Raw genomic sequence first — 18,037 nt, 5'->3', positions numbered from 1 at the left:
AACCCAGAAAAACCTCTGATGGTTAAGTGTTAGTGTCACACTTACAGAGGGTGGGTTCAGACTGTGCCCCATTCTTGAAATTCTAGCCCCGTTGCCTCAAAGAGCTCAGAAACAATGAAACAGGTCCAGGCATCAGGCACATGAGAAATGCTCAGAAGAGCTGGCGGGTTACATCTGCAGTAACCTGATTCCCTAGTGTGTGTGACCGGGCCCCGCTGCTCGACTCTTTGTCCTTCATTTTCCTCATCAGCAAAGTTAGGGTGATAAAGTTCATCTCCTGAGGTCCTGGTGAGGAGGAGATAAGTCCACTCAGGTCCTGAATTAACCGCCGCCCATGGGAGGCAGTGTTGCTGGTGGCTGCTGAGCCTTCCTGGCTGAGCGCAAGTGTGGGCAAAGGATTCTTTCTTCAGCAGGGAGAAAGTGAGTCACATGTCCTGAGTGTGAGAGAGTAGTTCCCCAAGGTTTAGGGGAACTCAGATGCCCTACCCATTCCTATATCCCTTCCATGACAAATCCTCCCTGTCTGCACTCCTATTCTGGGTCACATGCAAAAAACGAGTAACACACCATACCACAGCCTCCACCAAAGTGTTCACTGGATCAAGTAGCACCATGAAGAATCAAGGGAAAGGCAGGAAGCTGAGGATTCTAACATCTAGGTCTTGGATTCTGAAACAAATGACCCTGCCTGGCACGTTCTGTACCATGGACCAAAGTCTCCTCAGATCCCTGGGGAGTTGCGCCAGCCCGTGCATTCTTGCCCAGGTCAGGGGCGCCTTACCTTTAGGCTAACGTGGTTGGTCTCGTTGGACTCCAGGGGAAAAATGTCTTCAGGAGGAATGTGGGACCACTTCTTCTGACGAAGCGCGTGTTCTCTCTTATATTTTCTGTGAAAGGAACACAACCAACCCACAGGCTTTTATGATGCTCTTTTATTATGCCATTCCATTTCTGACCATTAGTTGACATCTACAGCTCTGATGGGGGGGGCTTCCCTCATGGCCCAGCAGATAAAGAATCTGCCTGCAATGCAGGAAACATGGGAGACTCAGTTTGATTCCTGGGTTGGGAAGATCCCCTGGAGGAGAACATGCAACCCACTCCAGTATTCTTGCCTGGAAAATCCCACAGCCAGAGGAGCCTGGTGGACTTCAGTCCACGGGGTTGCAAAAAGATTCAGTCAGGACTTAACAACACAGCTTCTTCAGCCTGAAAGTATGTAATACTTAACTAAATGCTTAACAACAACAACACTTAAATATTTAACTAAACAATGACAACAGTACTTAACTAAATACTTAACTAAACAACAACAACAAAGCCTCTTCAGCCTGAAAGTATATAATAGAGCGACTTTGAAATTTCCCATAATGTATTAAAAAAAGAGCAGAAATAGCCATTTCCACCTACAGAATGCCAATTCTATGGTCATTATACAGACTTTATTTCAATTCCCCACAACAGTTCAGATGAGGATACTGAAGCCAAGTAACATGTTTAAGTTGCCAATAACACAGTTAAGATTGCACAACTGGTTAATCTCAGAACTGAGATTTGAGTTCATGTGTCTCAGGAAGACTCCCTGGAGGAGGGCATGGCAACCCACTCCAGTATTCCTGCTTGGAGAAACCCATGGACAGAGAAGCCTGGTGGGCTACAGTCCATAGGGACGCAAGGAGTTGGACATGACTCAAGCAACTTAGCACAAACACATGCATGTCTCTGATGGCAAGCTCTAATTCATCCGCTCAGTAGTCATCTGCCTTAGATAGACTTTTCGATGCAGAATGCCTTTGTAATCTTAGCTCTGTCCAGAGACCTTCCTGTGAATGTATACTATCAACAGGCATCAGATGCCCCGCTCTCACCCACCCCTCCGCCTGAGAGATGAGCACCGCAGGTTAGCCGGCAGGTACCTGAGCACCAGGAGAGCGATGAGAAGCAGCAGGACCACTGTCCCCGCAAGCGTGAAGACGGCAATCATCAGCATTTGAGGGCCTGTGGCAGAAAAGACGGTGAAAACTACGCTAGGAAGGACCCCTGAAAAGAGAACAAATGCATTTCACAAGATTCTAGTTGTATAAGACAATTTCAGCAAGTGGAAAGGGAGAGATCTTTTAAGATACCTGTTTCTTAGAGAAAGACAAATGTCATATGATAACACTTGTATTTGTAATCTAAAAAAGCCAAAATGATACACGGACTTCCCTAGTGACCCACTGGTGAAGTGGAAGACTTCACCTTCCAATGTAGGGGATGTGGGTTTGATCCCTGGTCGGAGAGCTAAGATCCCATATGCCTCGTGGCCAAAACCCAAAACATAAAACTTAAGTAATATATTAAAAAATTCAATAAAGACTTTAAAAATGGTCCACATCAAAATGATCTTGAGAAAAAAAATTTTTAAATGATACAAATGAACTTATTTACAAAATAGAAACAGACTCACAGACCCAGAAAGCAAACTTACAGTTACCAAAGGGGAAAGGTGGGAGGGAAGGATAAATGAGAATGAACATATACACAATACTATATATAAAACAGATAATCAACAAGGACCTACTGTATAACACAGAGAACTCAATGTTCTGTAATAACCTACATGGGTGAAGAATCTGAAGAAGAATGGGTATATGTATATGTACAACTGAATCATTTTACTGCACACCTGAAACTAACACAATATTGTAAATCAACTATATGCCAGTATAAAATAAAAATTAAATTTAGGGGTAGGTTGGGATAGGGGGTGGGAAGGAGGTTCAAGATGGGTAGGACATATATCTACTTATGGCTGATTCACTTTGATGTGTGGCAGAAACCAATACAACACTGTAAAGCAATTATCCGCCAATTAAAAATGAAAAATTTTTAAAAAGTAGGAAAAGTAGGAAGTACTTCAAAAGTAGGAAGTCAAGACATACCTGGAGTAACAGGCAAATTTGGCCTTGGAGTACAAAACGAAGCAAGTCAAAGGCTAACAGAGTTTTGCCAAGAGAATGCACTGGTCATAGCAAACACCCTCTTCCAACAATACAAGAGAAGACTCTACACATGGACTTCACCAGATGGTCAATACCAAAATCAGACTGATTATATTCTTTGCAGCCAAAGACAAAGAAGCTCTATACAGTCAGCAAAAACAAGACTGGGAGTGGACTGTGGCTCAGATCATGAACTCTTTATTGTCAAATTCAGACTTAAATTGAAGAAAGTAGGGAAAAACACTAGACCATTCAGCTATGCAAGCTGTGCAGTTAGTCACTCAGTCGTGTCTGACTCTTGCGACCCCATAGAAGGTAGCCTGCCAGGCTCCTCTGTCCATGGGATTCTCCAGGCAAGAATACTGAAGTGGGTTGCCATCTCCTTCTCCAGGGGATCTTCCCGACCCAAGGATCGAACCCAGGTCCCCTGCATTGCAGTCAGACTCTCCAACTGAGCTACCAGGGAAGCCCCCATTCTGGTATGACCTAAATCAAATCCCTTACAATTATACAATGGAAGTGACAAATAGATTCAAGGGATTAGGTCTGAAGGACAGACTGCCTGAAGAACTATGGACGGAGGTTTGTGACATTATACAGGAGGCAGGGATCAAGACCATCCCCAAGGAAAATAAATGCAAAAAGGCAAAATGGTTGCCTCAGGAGGCCTTACAAATAGCTAAGAAAAGAAGAAAAGCTGAAGGCAAAGGAGAAAAGGAAAGATATACTCATTCGAATGCAGAGTTCCAAAGAATAGCAAGGAGAGATAAGAAAGCCTTCTTCAGTGATCAGTGTAAAGAAATAGAGGAAAACAACAGAATGGGAAAGACTAGAGATCGCTTCAAGAAAATTAGAGATACCAAGGGAACATTTCATGCAAAGATGGGCACAATTAAGGACAGAAATGGTATAGACCTAACAGAAGCAGAAGATTTTAAGAGCTGGCAAGACTACACAGAAGAACTATACAAAAAAGATCTTCATGACCCAGATAACCACGATGGTGTGATCACTCACCTAGAGCCAGACATCCTGGAATGCAAAGTCAAGTGGGCCTTAGGAAGCATCACCATGAACAAAGCTATGGAGGTGATGGAATTCCAGTTGAGCTATTTCAAATCCTAAAAGATGATGCTGTGAAAGTGCTGCACTTAATATGCCAGCAAATTTGGAAAACTCAGCAGTGGTCACAGGACTGGAAAAAGTCAGTGTTCATTCCAATCCCAAAGAAAAGTAATGCCAAAGAATGCTCAAACTACCACACAATTGCACTCATCTAATATGCTAGCAAAGTGATGCTAAAAATTCTCCAAGCCAGGCTTCGATAGTATGTTAACTGTGAACTTCCAAGTGTTCAAGCTGGTTTTAGAAAAGGCAGAGGAATCGGAGATCAAATTGCCAACATCTGCTGGATCATCAAAAAAGAAAGAGAACTCCAGAAAAACATCTACTTCTGCTTTATTGACTATGCCAAAGCCTTTAACTGTGTGGATCACAACGAACTGTGGAAAATTCTGAAAGAGATGGGCATACCGGACCACCTGACCTGCCTCCTGAGAAATCTGTATGCAGGTCAAGAAGCAACAGTTAGAACTGGACATGGAACAACAGACTGGTTCCAAATTGGTAAAGGAGTATGTCAAGGCTGTATATTGTCACCCTGCTTATTTAACTTATATGAAGAGTACATATGTGAAATGCCAGGCTGAATTAAATACAAGCTGGAATCAAGATTGAATGGAGAAGTATCAATAACCTCAGATATGCAGATGACACCACTCTCTTGCCAGAAAGCGAAGAAGAACTAAAGAGCCTCTTGATAAAAGTGAAAAAGGAGAGTGAAAAAGCTGGCTTAAAACTCAACATTCAGAAAACTAAGATCATGGCATCCGGTCCCATCACTTCCTGGCAAACAGATAGGGAAACAATGGAAACAGTGGCTGACTTGATTTTTGGGGGGCTCCAAAATCACTGCAGATGGTGATTGCACCCATGAAATTAAAAGATGCTTGCTCCTTGGAAGAAAAGCTATGACCAACCTAACAGCATATTAAAAAGCAGAGACATTACTTTGCAACAAAGGTCTGTCTAGTCAAAGCTATGGTTTTTCCAATAGTCATGCATGGATGTAAGAGTTGGACTATAAAGAAAGCCGGGCACTAAAGAATTGATGCTTTTGAACTGTGGTGTTGGAGACAACTCTTGAGAGTCCCTTGGACTGCAAGGAGATCCAACCAGTCCATCCTAAAGGAAATCAGTCCTGAATATTCATTGGAAGGACTGATGCTAAAGCTGAAACTCCAAAAATTTGGCCACCTGATGCGAAGAACTAACTCACTTGAAAAGACCCTGATGCTGGGAAAGACTGAAGGTGGGAGGAGAAGGGGACAACAGAGGGTGAGATGGTTGGATGGCATCACCAACTTGATGGACATGAGTTTGAGTAAGCTCTGGGAGTTGGTCATAAACAGGGAATCCTGGCATGCTGCAGTCCATGGGGTCACAAAGAGTCGGACACGACTGAGCGACTGAACTGAACTGACAGAAAAACGAAAATAAATTTTAAAAATTAAATTTAGAAAAGATATCCTTTTTTAATCTCTTCATTGGTAATAGAGATGCTGCATCTTTGTTCTGTGAAGAAAATTGTTTGGAATGTGCCTCCAAAGTGGCATTATTTCAGTTACCCTTATAGTTTATACATTTTTTTCTTATGGGAGGGCTTCACTGATGGCTCAGATGGTAAAGAATCTGCCTGCAATGCAGGAGACCAGGGTTCGATCCCTGGGTTGGGAAGAACTACTGGAGATGGGAATGGCAACCCACTCTAGCATTCTTGCCTGGAGAATGCCATGGACAGAGGAGCCTGGTGGGCTATAGTCCATGGGGTCGAAAAGAGTTGGAAATGACTGAGCAACTGACACTTTCTTATGGGAATCATCGAATGTTAGAAGAAGATAAAATAGTTTCCATCACGGAATTTGGATGGGAAGACTATCTGATGTCTTTGAAACTGATATACCTAAGGAGGATTCATAAAGGAAGAAACTGACAATTGGTTTTCAATTCAGAGAACAAATCAGAGGAAAAGTAGGTCAGTGTGGAATGCACAGTAAGTGACAGAGTTGCCCGCTGGTCCTTTCCAAGCTCAACCCCGTCATTGAGGGAAGTTAATGGGAAGTGTAAGGAATTTGATTTTTCAGTATGTAGGTGAAGCTGTATAGATGACGGAGTTTGAGAGATTCACAGAAGAGTAAGTAAATTCAGGAAAATGTGGATTCAACCCAACGAAGCACTGAAGCAGAGTTCTGCATGGGCAGAGGACTAGAGTGAGAAGGACAATAATAAAACTGTACAAGAAGGTCATTGTTCACACATGCCTCACAGGCTGCCTCTTGAATCCTCTAACTTCCTATTCTATTCAGAAGGTAGAGGGTTCAAGAAGAAAAAATAGGATGGACTCCAAGCAATAGACAGTGTATAAGAAGCTAGACGATAATAGCAATATGGTGAAGAAGACAGGTATTTTTCTTATAGCAAAAATATGAAAGATAGGCAAACTCTAAGGATAAATGTTCAAGGAAGGTGTAGTCTAAAAATAAAACTAAAATATTTGGAGAATTTGGCATTTAAAAAATCCATTTGTGTGCACGTGTGTCACAAAGGAGAGACATTGGAGCTATACTGAGAAGTGTTATTCTGACACACTATTGGGCCTTAGAAAAATAATAATAATGAAAATATTTAATAATTTTAAACATAAAGAATCAACTTACAGGTAAACGACAGAAGGCTTCCTATGGCTAGCAAATATATATTATCAGCCCTGACAAATAAAAGAAAAATACAGGAGAATTTGGGAGGTGAGAAGGAGGTAGAAGGAAGGAGAGAGACATGAACATCTTCATCCTACAACTTTGGGAAGCAAGAAGCTTTATACATGTTTGATAGAACTCCAGGCTTACGCATATTAATTAAAATTACAAATGTAAAATTATTAACACTAAATGTATTGACAAAAAGACAGAACTATATTGAGAAAAGCTTAGAGAAAAGTATGCCTAATGAAAATGAACTAAATTTTAATTTATCAATACAAGAAATAGGTAACATCTAAATCTCATAAATCAAGAAACACATGCATATAATTTAGAAATATGCAAAAAACTAAGCAGAACGGACAAGACCAGGGATGCACAGAGGCGGGACTAGGTACACTCACTTTCTGTTATGAATATTTCTACTCTCAGATTTTAAAATCATGTGCATGAATTTTTCTACAATAAAAATAAAACGAAAAAAGTCATTTTATTAGTAGTGTTTACATCTTTTTTTTTTTTTTGCATCTTTGAACATAAATATTTGTTCAAATTTAAACTTTTTTCCCTAAAAATTGATTAGTAATGTGGAATTACTTACTATTCATTGCGGAAAGCCTTGGCCAAGCCAGCCGAGGGCAGAGCGTCCTGAGACTGTCGCTCAGGAGACACTTGGCTGGCCTGTCTAGTGATAGTCAGGGTTATACACAGTTGTACTTCAAGTTGCACGGATGAAGGTCTGGCCCTGTCAGGGCTTTCATGACATGATGGGACCTCACCTCAGGTAGGTAGGTAACCATCGTTATGACCCAAGTATGTGTGCTCTAAGGCAAAAGGGGAGAATTTAGAGGTCAAGCTCACTGACCACCCCTCAGCCTGATGACATCAAGTATTCCTTGCTTGAAACACACTGAATACATTCCTTGAGTTTCCTGTAGTAAAATGTAAATGGAATAAGACTATTGTCTCTGTGTTCATTCTGCCAATTGCCAAACCTAGTTTTCTATAGGAAAATTTATGTCAAAGGGTGGATAGAACACATATTAAGGATAGGTGTAGCTAAAATAGAATGGAATATTTTCAGTGTTTTATCAGAACTGTAATATCATTCACTGGGCAGAGAAGTAAAGTCCATATTTACAAATCTGGCACATCTTATTCAGACAATAAGTAAAACAAAACTAAACTAAACTAAATAAAACCACAAGCTAATTGCATAAACCATAGAATTTACTCTCCTCCAAAAAACAACTTCAGGGAAAGGAAATTCACGAAGGATCTCTTACCCTGGCCTGGAATATCATTAGGAAGTTTGTGGTTCTTCCAGATGAAGGTGGGGCTCTTATCCACAGGGCTAGTCTGGTTCACACGGGTGTCATAGGTCAAAAGAACCTTGTACTGTGTTGGGGCATGAAAGAGAAGAAGGGTGAACAGATAAAGACACTTTAGAATGACTTCTGATGAGATTCACCATCCTTCCCAGTGACATTTGAATTTTTTTAAATTAATTTTTATTGGAGCATAGTTGCTTCACAATGGCGTGTTAGTTTCCACTGTACAGCACAGTGAATCTGCCATATCTATTTCTCAGTGAAACAAGACAAATGATACACAGCTTGGAACTAGTTAGGATCTACTTGGTTCTCATCATGAACACTATTAGGCCGAATAGTTTTCTGTTTTTAATGACCATACATTATGCTTGCCCAATAGACATTCTCTGGGTCTTTAGAGAATTCAAGTCTTTCATTTTACAAATGTGAAAACAGAGGCAAGAAAAATTAAATGGCTAGCTCTAAGTCACATGACAAGGGAGGCACCAGTGTTTTCCACAATATTAAACTGCTATTAAAAATGATGGCTTGAGAAAATACACCATAGTTAAAATTCATTATATTTATACATGTCAAGGGGCTGCTAGAGAATTCTACATTCCTTAAGTTCTATCAATTACATGATTTTTGAATCTCTTCTATCTCTATGCTGTAATGTGCTTTCTTATAAAAAGTTTCTTTTTGAGGCAAGGTGACAATAGAAATATTAATATATCCTTAAATTACTGCTGCATATATTGAGTCAGTTGTAAGAGCCATCTCCAAAATGATCATCCTTCTAAAATTCACCACTGCTCCCTCAAAACATGCTGGACCAAAGTTTTACATTCTCAAAACTACACTCTTAACTTGACAGCAGAATATAAACTATATTACATAGTAATATAATAATATGTATTATAGTCACACACAATACTATACCAGATGTATATATAGTGTGTGAATATAAAGCATAACATTACACGGCTATTTTTATGTGCCTGAAGGATCAAACAATTAACGATTCTCATGAGATTGCAGAGGGAGAGAACAGGGAATGTTTCATTGAAATTTTTAGTTTTGGAAATGAATAAACAATTCTTAGAAAAAAAAAACAACCACCAAAAAGAAAACCTGTAATTTTCTCATTGGTACCCCATCAATAGTCTGGTCTTCATATCAGTGTTTTCTGGGTGGGTATGTTTTATATACTAAATAGAGTGGATATTCTGAATAAGAAGTTCTACGGGAGAAAATGTTTAAGGAATATGGCCCCAAGAGGGGCATAATTGTAAATCTGAAATTAACTTGTAGATTCTAAATATAACTTCTCCTAGTCCTTCTCTATGACTTGCCTTTCAGGATAACCCTCCTCACCCAGTCACCTAATCCCAAGTTCTTGATAAGAACATACTTTGCTGGTGTCCACAGAGGTGTACAGAAGGTACATGGTATTGTCAATATCCCCACAGGCATCCAGAGTCACAGGACCCACATGCCCTAAGGCAAAATCAGAAACAGTTAGAGACCATCACTGACGTCCTGACTGAAAGACCAGTTACATCCTGACACAGGGCATAAAGCAGATTCCAATTGTTCTATTTTACTGAAAAATTGTTGACCTTAATGATGTAATTAGAAGGCATTGGTTCTTGGCTCTGAGATCACTGAAGGATATTTCTATGAGAGACGCTATTTAGAGAGAAGGAAAACTCTCTTTCACTGTTTTTAGGATGATGACACTAAATGTAATTAGTCAGGAGATTTCTCCTGATGATTCAAGACAAGTTTTTGCTGAGAGTATTAACTAGTGGCACCGAGTTTAAGTCACCGCACAACCTAAAGTAGATTGCCAAAAGGTCAAAATCAGTTCACTATCACTTAGCTGAACACGCTGAGAAAATTGAGTTCTTGGAGCCTCAGTTTTCTCATCTATGAAATTTTAGCCACATAGCATGAGTCTAAGAAATGGTCGGTTAGGTTAAAAAAAAATTACCAAGTATCAACAATTTCACATGGTTCAAAATAAGAGCTAGTATTGTTTACTGTACCAGGCTCTGTGCTAAGTGCCTTATATGCACTGATCATTTTAATCCTCCTAAAACACCACGACACACAAATTGTTATTATCTCCATTTTACTGATGAGAAATCTGAGGTCAGGGATATTATTTAATTGCTCCAGGTTATAGGTACAGCTAGCAGGTGGCTAATTACTACTAATGATCACAGAGGTGCAAGTAAAAAGGTGGGGGCCGCTGTCTTTGCATCTTCTCACCCCCGGCCATTGCTGATATGACTGTCCCCCACTGCCGACGTGACTTTCTAGGAATGTAAAGGGTTGGTGCCCTCTTTGTTTCTCTCTTTTCCCCCTGGAGAGCCAGGCCTTGAAGACTGCAACATTCAATCAACTTCATACATGGGGGAAACTAGAAAGTGACTACACATGCCGAGGGGAAGTCAGAGACTCAGAAAACCTGAGAAGACCTCAGGTTTCCATGTCAGGCTGATCCTCAGCAGAGATGGCCTACAACAATAAAAACAAAAAGCAAAACCAAGTAACAGGAAACCCTGAAAAGGAGAAAATTCACCATTCCCCAGATGATTTTCAGGATTACCACATTATTAGATTTGAATGTCCAGTTTTCAACCAAAATTATAAGTCATATGAAGAAACAGGAAAATATGATTTACTCAGTAGAAAAAAATAAATAAACCAATGGAAGCTATCCCTGAGAAAGTGATGGTGGGTCTACTAGAAAAAAGGTTTTAAAACAACTACCTTAATGCTCAAATACCTAAAGGAAGACATGGGAAAAGTCAAGGCAGTGATGTATGAACAAAATGGAAATATTAGCAAAAAGATAGAAATCATAAAAAAATAAATTCTGGAACTGAAAAGTATAGAGGCTAAAATGAAAAATTCAAAGGCATATTTGAGAAGGCAGAAGAATAATTAGTGAACTTGAAGATAAAAAAGAAAGTTAAAGTGTTAGTCACTCAATTGTGTCCGACTCTTTATGACCCCATGGACTATAGCCCAACAGGCTCCTCTGTCCATGGAATTCTCCAGGTTAAAATACTGGAATGCGTAGCCAGTCCTTTCTTTAGGGATCTTCCCAACCCAGTGACTGAATCCGGGTCTCCCTTATTGTGCACAGCTTCTTTGCTGTCTGAGCCCCAGGGAAGCTGGAACTAGAAGAAAGGACAATGGAAATCACCAAATCTGAAGAAAAGAAATAAAAAAGATTGCAGAAAAGTGAACAGACCTTAAAGGACCTGTGGAATACCACTAAGCAGACCAACACATGCATTGTGGAAGCCCCAGAGGGAGAAGAGAAAGAGAGAGAAAATGGTAGAGAAATAATGGCTGAAAATGTCCCAAATCTGATGAAAGATATGAATATAAACATCCAAGAAGCTCAACAAATGCCAAGTAGAATGAATTTAAAGAAATCCATGCCAAGACACATCATAATCAAATCGTCCACAGCCAAAGACACAGAATTTTGAAAGCAGCAGGGAGAGAAGTAATTGATAACATATAAGGCAATGGCACCCCACTCTAGTACTCTTGCCTGGAAAATCCCATGGGTGGAGGAGTGTGGTAGGCTGCAGTCCACCGGGTTGCGAAGAGTTGGACACGACTGAGCAACTTTACTTTCACTTTTCACTTTCATGCTTTGGAGAAGGAAATGGCAACCCACTCCAGTGTTCTTGCCTGGAGAATCCCAGGGACAGGGGAGCTGGTGGGCTGCCGTCTATGGGGTTGCACAGAGTCGGACACAACTGAAGCGACTTAGCAGCAGCAGCAGCAGCAAGGGATATTCAGTAAGATTATAAAGCAGATTTCTCACTGTATATTCTGAAGGTTAGAAGGCAGTGGGCTGATATATTCAAAATGCTAAAAGAAAAAAAATCAACTAAGAATCTGTTATTCAACAAAGCTGTCCTTCAGAAGTGAAAGGAGAGTAAGATATTCTGAAATAAATAAAAGCTGAGAGATTTTTACCAACCAATCTTCCCTGCAAGAAATTCTCAAGGGAGTCTAGGAGGTTAAAATGAAAGAACACTAGATGGTACCTTGAAGCCATAGGAAGAAATAAACATTTCAGTAAAGGTAAATCAGCAAGCGATTACAAAAACTAGTATTATTATAAAAACAATGTGTTATTCCATTTTTTCTTTTCTATATTACTTAAGAAATGAATATGTTTAAAAAAATTAGTCTAAAACTTGTATTATTGTAACTTTGATTTGTAACTCTACCTTTTGTTTTTGACAATCTAGGAGACTAATACTTAAAAAATAATTAGTTTACTATTTGGACACAAAGTATAAGGATGTAGTTCTGCAACACCAATGTCTGAGAGGGATGGGAATGGAGCTATTAAAAGAGCAGAGTTTTTGTATTTATTGAGGTTAAGCCAGTATAAATTCAAATTAGAGGGTTATAATTTTAGGATCTAATCCCCATGGTAACCACAAAGAAAACAGCTAAAGAACACACATGAAAAAAATTTAAACATTTCAGTGTAAAGAAATAAATACAAAAGAAGACAGTAATGGATAAAATGGGGATGAAAAAGCTATGCAGTATATAAAAAATAAATAGCAAAATAACAGAATAAATCTCTTTATCATCAAGGAGATCCAACCAGTCCATCCTAAAGGAAATCAGTCCTGAATATTCATTGGAAGGACTGATGTTGAAGCTGAAACTCCAATACTTTGGCTACCTGATACAAAGAGCTGACTCATTTGAAAAGACCCTGATGCTGGGAAAGACTGAAGGTGGGAGGAGAAGGAGACAACAGAGGATGAGACGGTTGGATGGCATCACTGACTCAATGGACATGAGCTTGAGTAAATCCTGGTAGTTGGTGATGGACAGGGAGGCCTGGCGTGCTGCAGTCCATGGGGTCGCAAAGAGTCGGACACAACTGAGTGACTGAACTGATCAGTAATTATTTCAAATGTAAATCGATTAAATTCTCCAACCAAAGATAGAAATTGGAAAATTATGAAAAAGTGATCCAACTATCTGATGTCTATAAAGAGATTCACTTTTGATCCCAAGACACAAATAGTTTGAAAGCAAGAGGATGGAGAAGGATATGCCATGCAAGTATTAACCAAGAGAGCAGAGGTGGATATACTGACATCAGATAAAACTGATCAGACTTTTAATCAAAAAAGTTTATAAGAAACAAAGATTTTCACTGTATATATTAATAAAACACTCAATAGAGCAAAAATATATAAACAAGTACAAACATTTATGTACCTAATAACAGACCAACAAAATATATGAAGCAAAAATTGGCACAAAACTGTTCTACAATAGTGGTGCCAGTGGTCACGAATCTGCCTGTCAATGCAAGAGATGCAGGAGACCCAGGTTTGATCCCTGGGTCGGGAAGAGCCCTCAGAGTAGGCAATGGCAACCCACTCCAGTATTCTTGCCTAGAAAATTCCATGGACAGAGGAGCCTGGTGGGCTACAGTCCATGGGATAGCAAAGAGTTGGACACAACTGACCACACATGCACTGCTTTATACAATAATAGTTGGAGATTTTAACACTCCACTTTCTCCAATGAATAGGATAACAAGATAGAAAATATGTTAAAAAATATAGAGGACTTGAACATAACAAGAAACCAACTAGACATAATGACAAATATAGAACATTCTACCCAACAACTGAACTTTTGCACATTTGTTGGCTCCAGTTAAGTTAAAGGTATTTAACGGTTGACCCATCTATTGCCATACCCTCTCTTTACTGTCTACAGGGCGCATATTTGGAGAAACTGTAAGTAAAGTGTAGTTTGCTCTTAGGCAACTGGTACCTTCAAAAGTGATGTTCCTGAAAGCATGAGCAAATTTAGAGGTGGTAACATCTTCTCCATTTTCAAGAAATATCTTCAGCATATGTCCAAAAAGCAAGACTCCATCCAGGTAGGCAGCAGCAAAATCATTTTTTGCCTAAATTAGAAAGGAAAAATCTTAAAATGAGTTCAAAAAAAAAAAAAAAACAAACAAGATTCTGGTCTTGAACTCCACTCATGTGGAGTCATCCCAACATTGTTGGGGTCAAGCAGGATAACTGGAAAGGTAAAAGAATATTAATGGAATTGCAAGGATGGGATTAAAGGAAATTTTGGAAAAACTTTCCTTGGACCAGGGCTCTTTCTCATCCCCTTATCACAATTCTGTCTTCTCTTGGGATCAATAAACTGTGAACACTGCCTTTAGGGAAGGAACTAAAAGTGGCCGTGCTTCCTCCTTCCCATGATGGTAAAATATTTTATTTCAACCAGGAAGAACAACATACAGCATTTCTCATACACAATTATGAGAATTTTCAATTCTCATAAGGTTTTATATAGAAATAACGTTTTCATTTAAGAATAAAAGAGAACAGCAACAAAAACAACCCCACTGCCTTTGAGTAGCGTGATGCGATAGGAAGAGTTTTGATCGGCTGATACCACTGTATTTGCTTTGGAGAGAGTCCTGGTTGGGTGTTAAGGGCAGACACAAATGTCTGCCCTGGTGAACATAAGAAGGGGTCGGGACTCCTCTGCCTCTGTGGCAGTTGTGTGGTGGTCTTTACAGAATTGGGCTGGATTGAAAGCTCAGTGCCCCTGAGACCGAATGAGCTCAGTTTGGCCCACCCACCTGTAAAGAATCAGACTTTTGCCTAAGCCTAGCAGCTGTGCAAGTGAAATCTGAACATGACACCCAGAAGTATATTTGTTAGAAAACATGAGAAGGGAAAAAGGAAAATATCTCTCATTGGCTTCAGTGTCTTTTGCTGAAATCATCTTTTCATGAAATGAAAAGCATCAGTTAAGACCCAGCCCCTGAAGGGGTACAGCCCCAAATTTTGGCAGGGTTGCAAAACAGAGGGCTTAGAATTGCCAGTCTAGGCAAAATGGTGATTTTCTCAAAGGTCCCCAACTTTCCTTGCTGCTCTTTGGGCCTCGTCATCCTAAAGTTGTTTGAGGGCTTTGGGACTGACCACCCCTTACTCCCTCCCTTCTCCAAACCTGCTCTCAACCGTGTGTGAGGCCAGAAAACATCCAGTGACTTTAGCTGCGTTAAAGTGCAGTGACCATCAAAATCCAATGTGGTATTAGAGTCTGGGGTTTTGCATTTAATCAAGACATTAATCATTTAATGTCCAATTGGAGGCTCTTTTTCTGGGACAAATGCTAAACCAGATGGGATGCTGGAATAAAAGAAATAAACCAGGCCTCTCCTGTACAAATTCGGATGATAATCAACCTAATGACAATAAAGGACTGCATCTTAACCTGGGAATGTGTATCTTTAGAGGTAGAGCTCTGATACCAGGGCCAGGGACGTGGGGAACTTCATCCATTCTACATTGTCTAATATGTACCTCCCCTAAGTTAGCAGGGCTGCTTCCTATCATACCGCAATGTAGCTTCTGTTTGGATGTTATAGCAGCCTGCAGTGTGGTGCTGGACTACAGCCTAGCACAGTGACATATAGAAAGAGTTTGATTTTTTGCAAATTTATTGATTTATTTTGGGCTGTGCTGGGTGGGTCTTCATTGCTGTGTGTAGGCTTTCTCTAGTTCTGACACGCAGGAGCGACTCTCTAGTGGCTGTGTGTGGGCTTTCCACTGCGGTGGCTTCTGAGCACGGGCTCTAGAATTGCTGGCTCAGTAGCTGTGGTGCACCTGCCTAGCTTCCCCCATGGCATGTGGAGTCATCCTGGGGCAGGGACTGAACCCGTGTCTCCTGCACGGGTGGCCAGAGTCTTAACCACTGGACCACCAGGGAAGTCCTGGAGTTTTAATAGCAAGAATCCTGCTATTACACATAATTGGCTCAGTTAACATTTGCTGAGTAAACTGGAACCAGTGGAGGAACAATTTGCTCATTTTAGAATCTGGGTCCTAAATGGAAGAATGGTATCTTACCCCTGCCAGAAGAATAAGAGTATATATGTGTATGAAATTTACCAGTGATAGATTTTTGGAGGAGGAACTATTTGAGACGGAGTTTTCCGGAGGCAGGGTCAAAACAAGAACATTTTTCATGTAGTCAGGGGCTGTGACATTGTCCATGAAGTAGTGGTCACTGGAATAAAAAGCACAAGTTTCTCATGAAAATCAGATTGCTGCAAAAAATGGAAATGGAACTCCTACCGATTCGTACATCAGCTTTGAGATAGTTTAAAACATTTTTTTTCCCCTGCAAAACTTTCTACTTTCCCCAGATAAGTTTATTTTTTTATACACCTGCTGCCTTGAATAGCAGAACTTAGATGCTGTGGTTAACAAACATAAATGGAAATGGAAGATCATAATACAGATACTTTTTTTTATAAAGTTTATATGAATTTTAATATTTTTAAAATAAATATTTTGATAGGTTATTCTGAAATTAAAATAAACATGAAGGATCTAGAATATACTAACAAACAGAGGTTCATTTGTTTCTTTAGCAATTCACTGCAGCTAATTCTTTAAAAAGAAAGAAGATTTTGGGGGAGCCCTGGATATGTAAGCTTGTTTTCAAGGTTTAATGACTCTTGGCTGATACCTGCATTTTCTCTGACACTGTATGCTTCTTAACATTAGCTAACTGGTCCTTGTTTTCTCAATTCCTGGGCTTCCCAGTTGGCACTAGTAGTAAAGAAGCCACCTGCCAATGCAGGAGACATAACGCGCTCTTGCAATGTGGGAGACCTGGGTTTGATCCCTGGGTTGTGAAGATCCGCTGGAGAAGGGAAAGGCTACCCACTCCAGTATTCTGGCCTGGAGAATTCCATGGACTGTATAGTCCATGGGGTTGCAAAGAGTTGGACACAACTGAGCGACTTTCACTTTCACGTTTGCTGTTTGGGTTAGAAAGATCCCCTGGAGATCTGGCAACCCACTCCAGTATTCTTGCCTGGAGAATTTCATGAACAGAGGAGCCTGGCAGGCTACAGTCTATGGGGTCATAAAGAGCTGGACACAACTGAAGCAATGCAACAGTACACATCCTCAATTCCTAGACACATCTGGCACATTGAGGACCCTCGATGCTGTATCTATTTATTTTTAAGAAATTTATTTATTCGGCTGTGTTGGGTCTTAGTTGAAGCATGAGGGATCCTCATTGCGTCACATGGATCTCTTGCTGTGAAGCACTGGTTTAGCTGGTCTGAGGCATGTGGGATCTTAGTTCCCAGATCAGAGATCGAACTCGTCTCCCCTGTATTGCAAGGTGGATTCTTAACCACTGGACCACCAGGGAAGTACCTGCTAATCATTTTAATGTTTTAATCTGCAAATAATATAACATACTTGAACTGCTGTTAGCCAGGATGACCATCATTTAATATTCAAATGTAGGTGAATATATCTATGTGCTGAGGACTGTGTTGAAGAGTTTGTTTATATTACCACACCTCATCCTAAAGGACCCTTATAGATATTTTTATTCTCACTTGATAAATGAGAAGACTTAATCTCAAAATGCTAAGTAATACCCAAGAGGCAAACGAACTGAAAGTGTCAGAATTATAATTTGAAATCACAAGTTATGTCTAGTTTCAAATGAATCTCATATGATCTTCCCGAAACACAGCCAGGTGTCCTTAGGGAATAGTGATAAAAGGAGGCCAACACTTTGGCAGTAGATAAGGAGTTTCTAAAAATAAAGTTACACCAAACTGGTTCCACCGAGGCCTCCTTCCAGGAGGCAAAGCAGTCATTGAAAGAGGCTATCAATGTGGTTGCAGGAATAAAGTGTTGATAATTCTGCCCTCTTTTTTGTCTTCTGCAGCTAAAAGGCTCAGCTGACTATATTATCTTCAGAAACTAGATATGCCTGCAGTTCCCATGCTTCATCTTTCTCAACACTGAGACAAGTACATTCAAGGTGTCTGAAATGA

The 18,037-nt window shown here is 40.1% G+C and overlaps 1 protein-coding gene across 8 annotated transcripts in view; it reads right to left on the bottom strand.

Moving 5' to 3' along the window:
- Positions 1-18,037, bottom strand: part of GUCY2C (guanylate cyclase 2C) — a 101,077-nt gene that overhangs the window by 32,026 nt on the left and 51,014 nt on the right. For 7 of the 8 annotated variants that reach the window (XM_059886118.1, XM_059886120.1, XM_059886116.1 and 4 more), the window contains 6 exons: positions 16,116-16,233; positions 13,969-14,104; positions 9,530-9,615; positions 8,089-8,200; positions 1,917-2,040; positions 782-887 (listed from right to left, as the gene is read on the bottom strand). In XM_059886118.1, the coding sequence (XP_059742101.1) occupies positions 782-887; positions 1,917-2,040; positions 8,089-8,200; positions 9,530-9,615; positions 13,969-14,104; positions 16,116-16,233 (682 nt within the window). 8 annotated transcript variants of the gene reach the window in all.

Source organism: Bos taurus, chromosome 5 (assembly GCF_002263795.3).
Source record: "Bos taurus isolate L1 Dominette 01449 registration number 42190680 breed Hereford chromosome 5, ARS-UCD2.0, whole genome shotgun sequence".
Classification (NCBI taxonomy): Eukaryota; Metazoa; Chordata; class Mammalia; order Artiodactyla; family Bovidae; genus Bos; species Bos taurus.
This window is presented reverse-complemented; position numbering and strand designations above follow the sequence as displayed.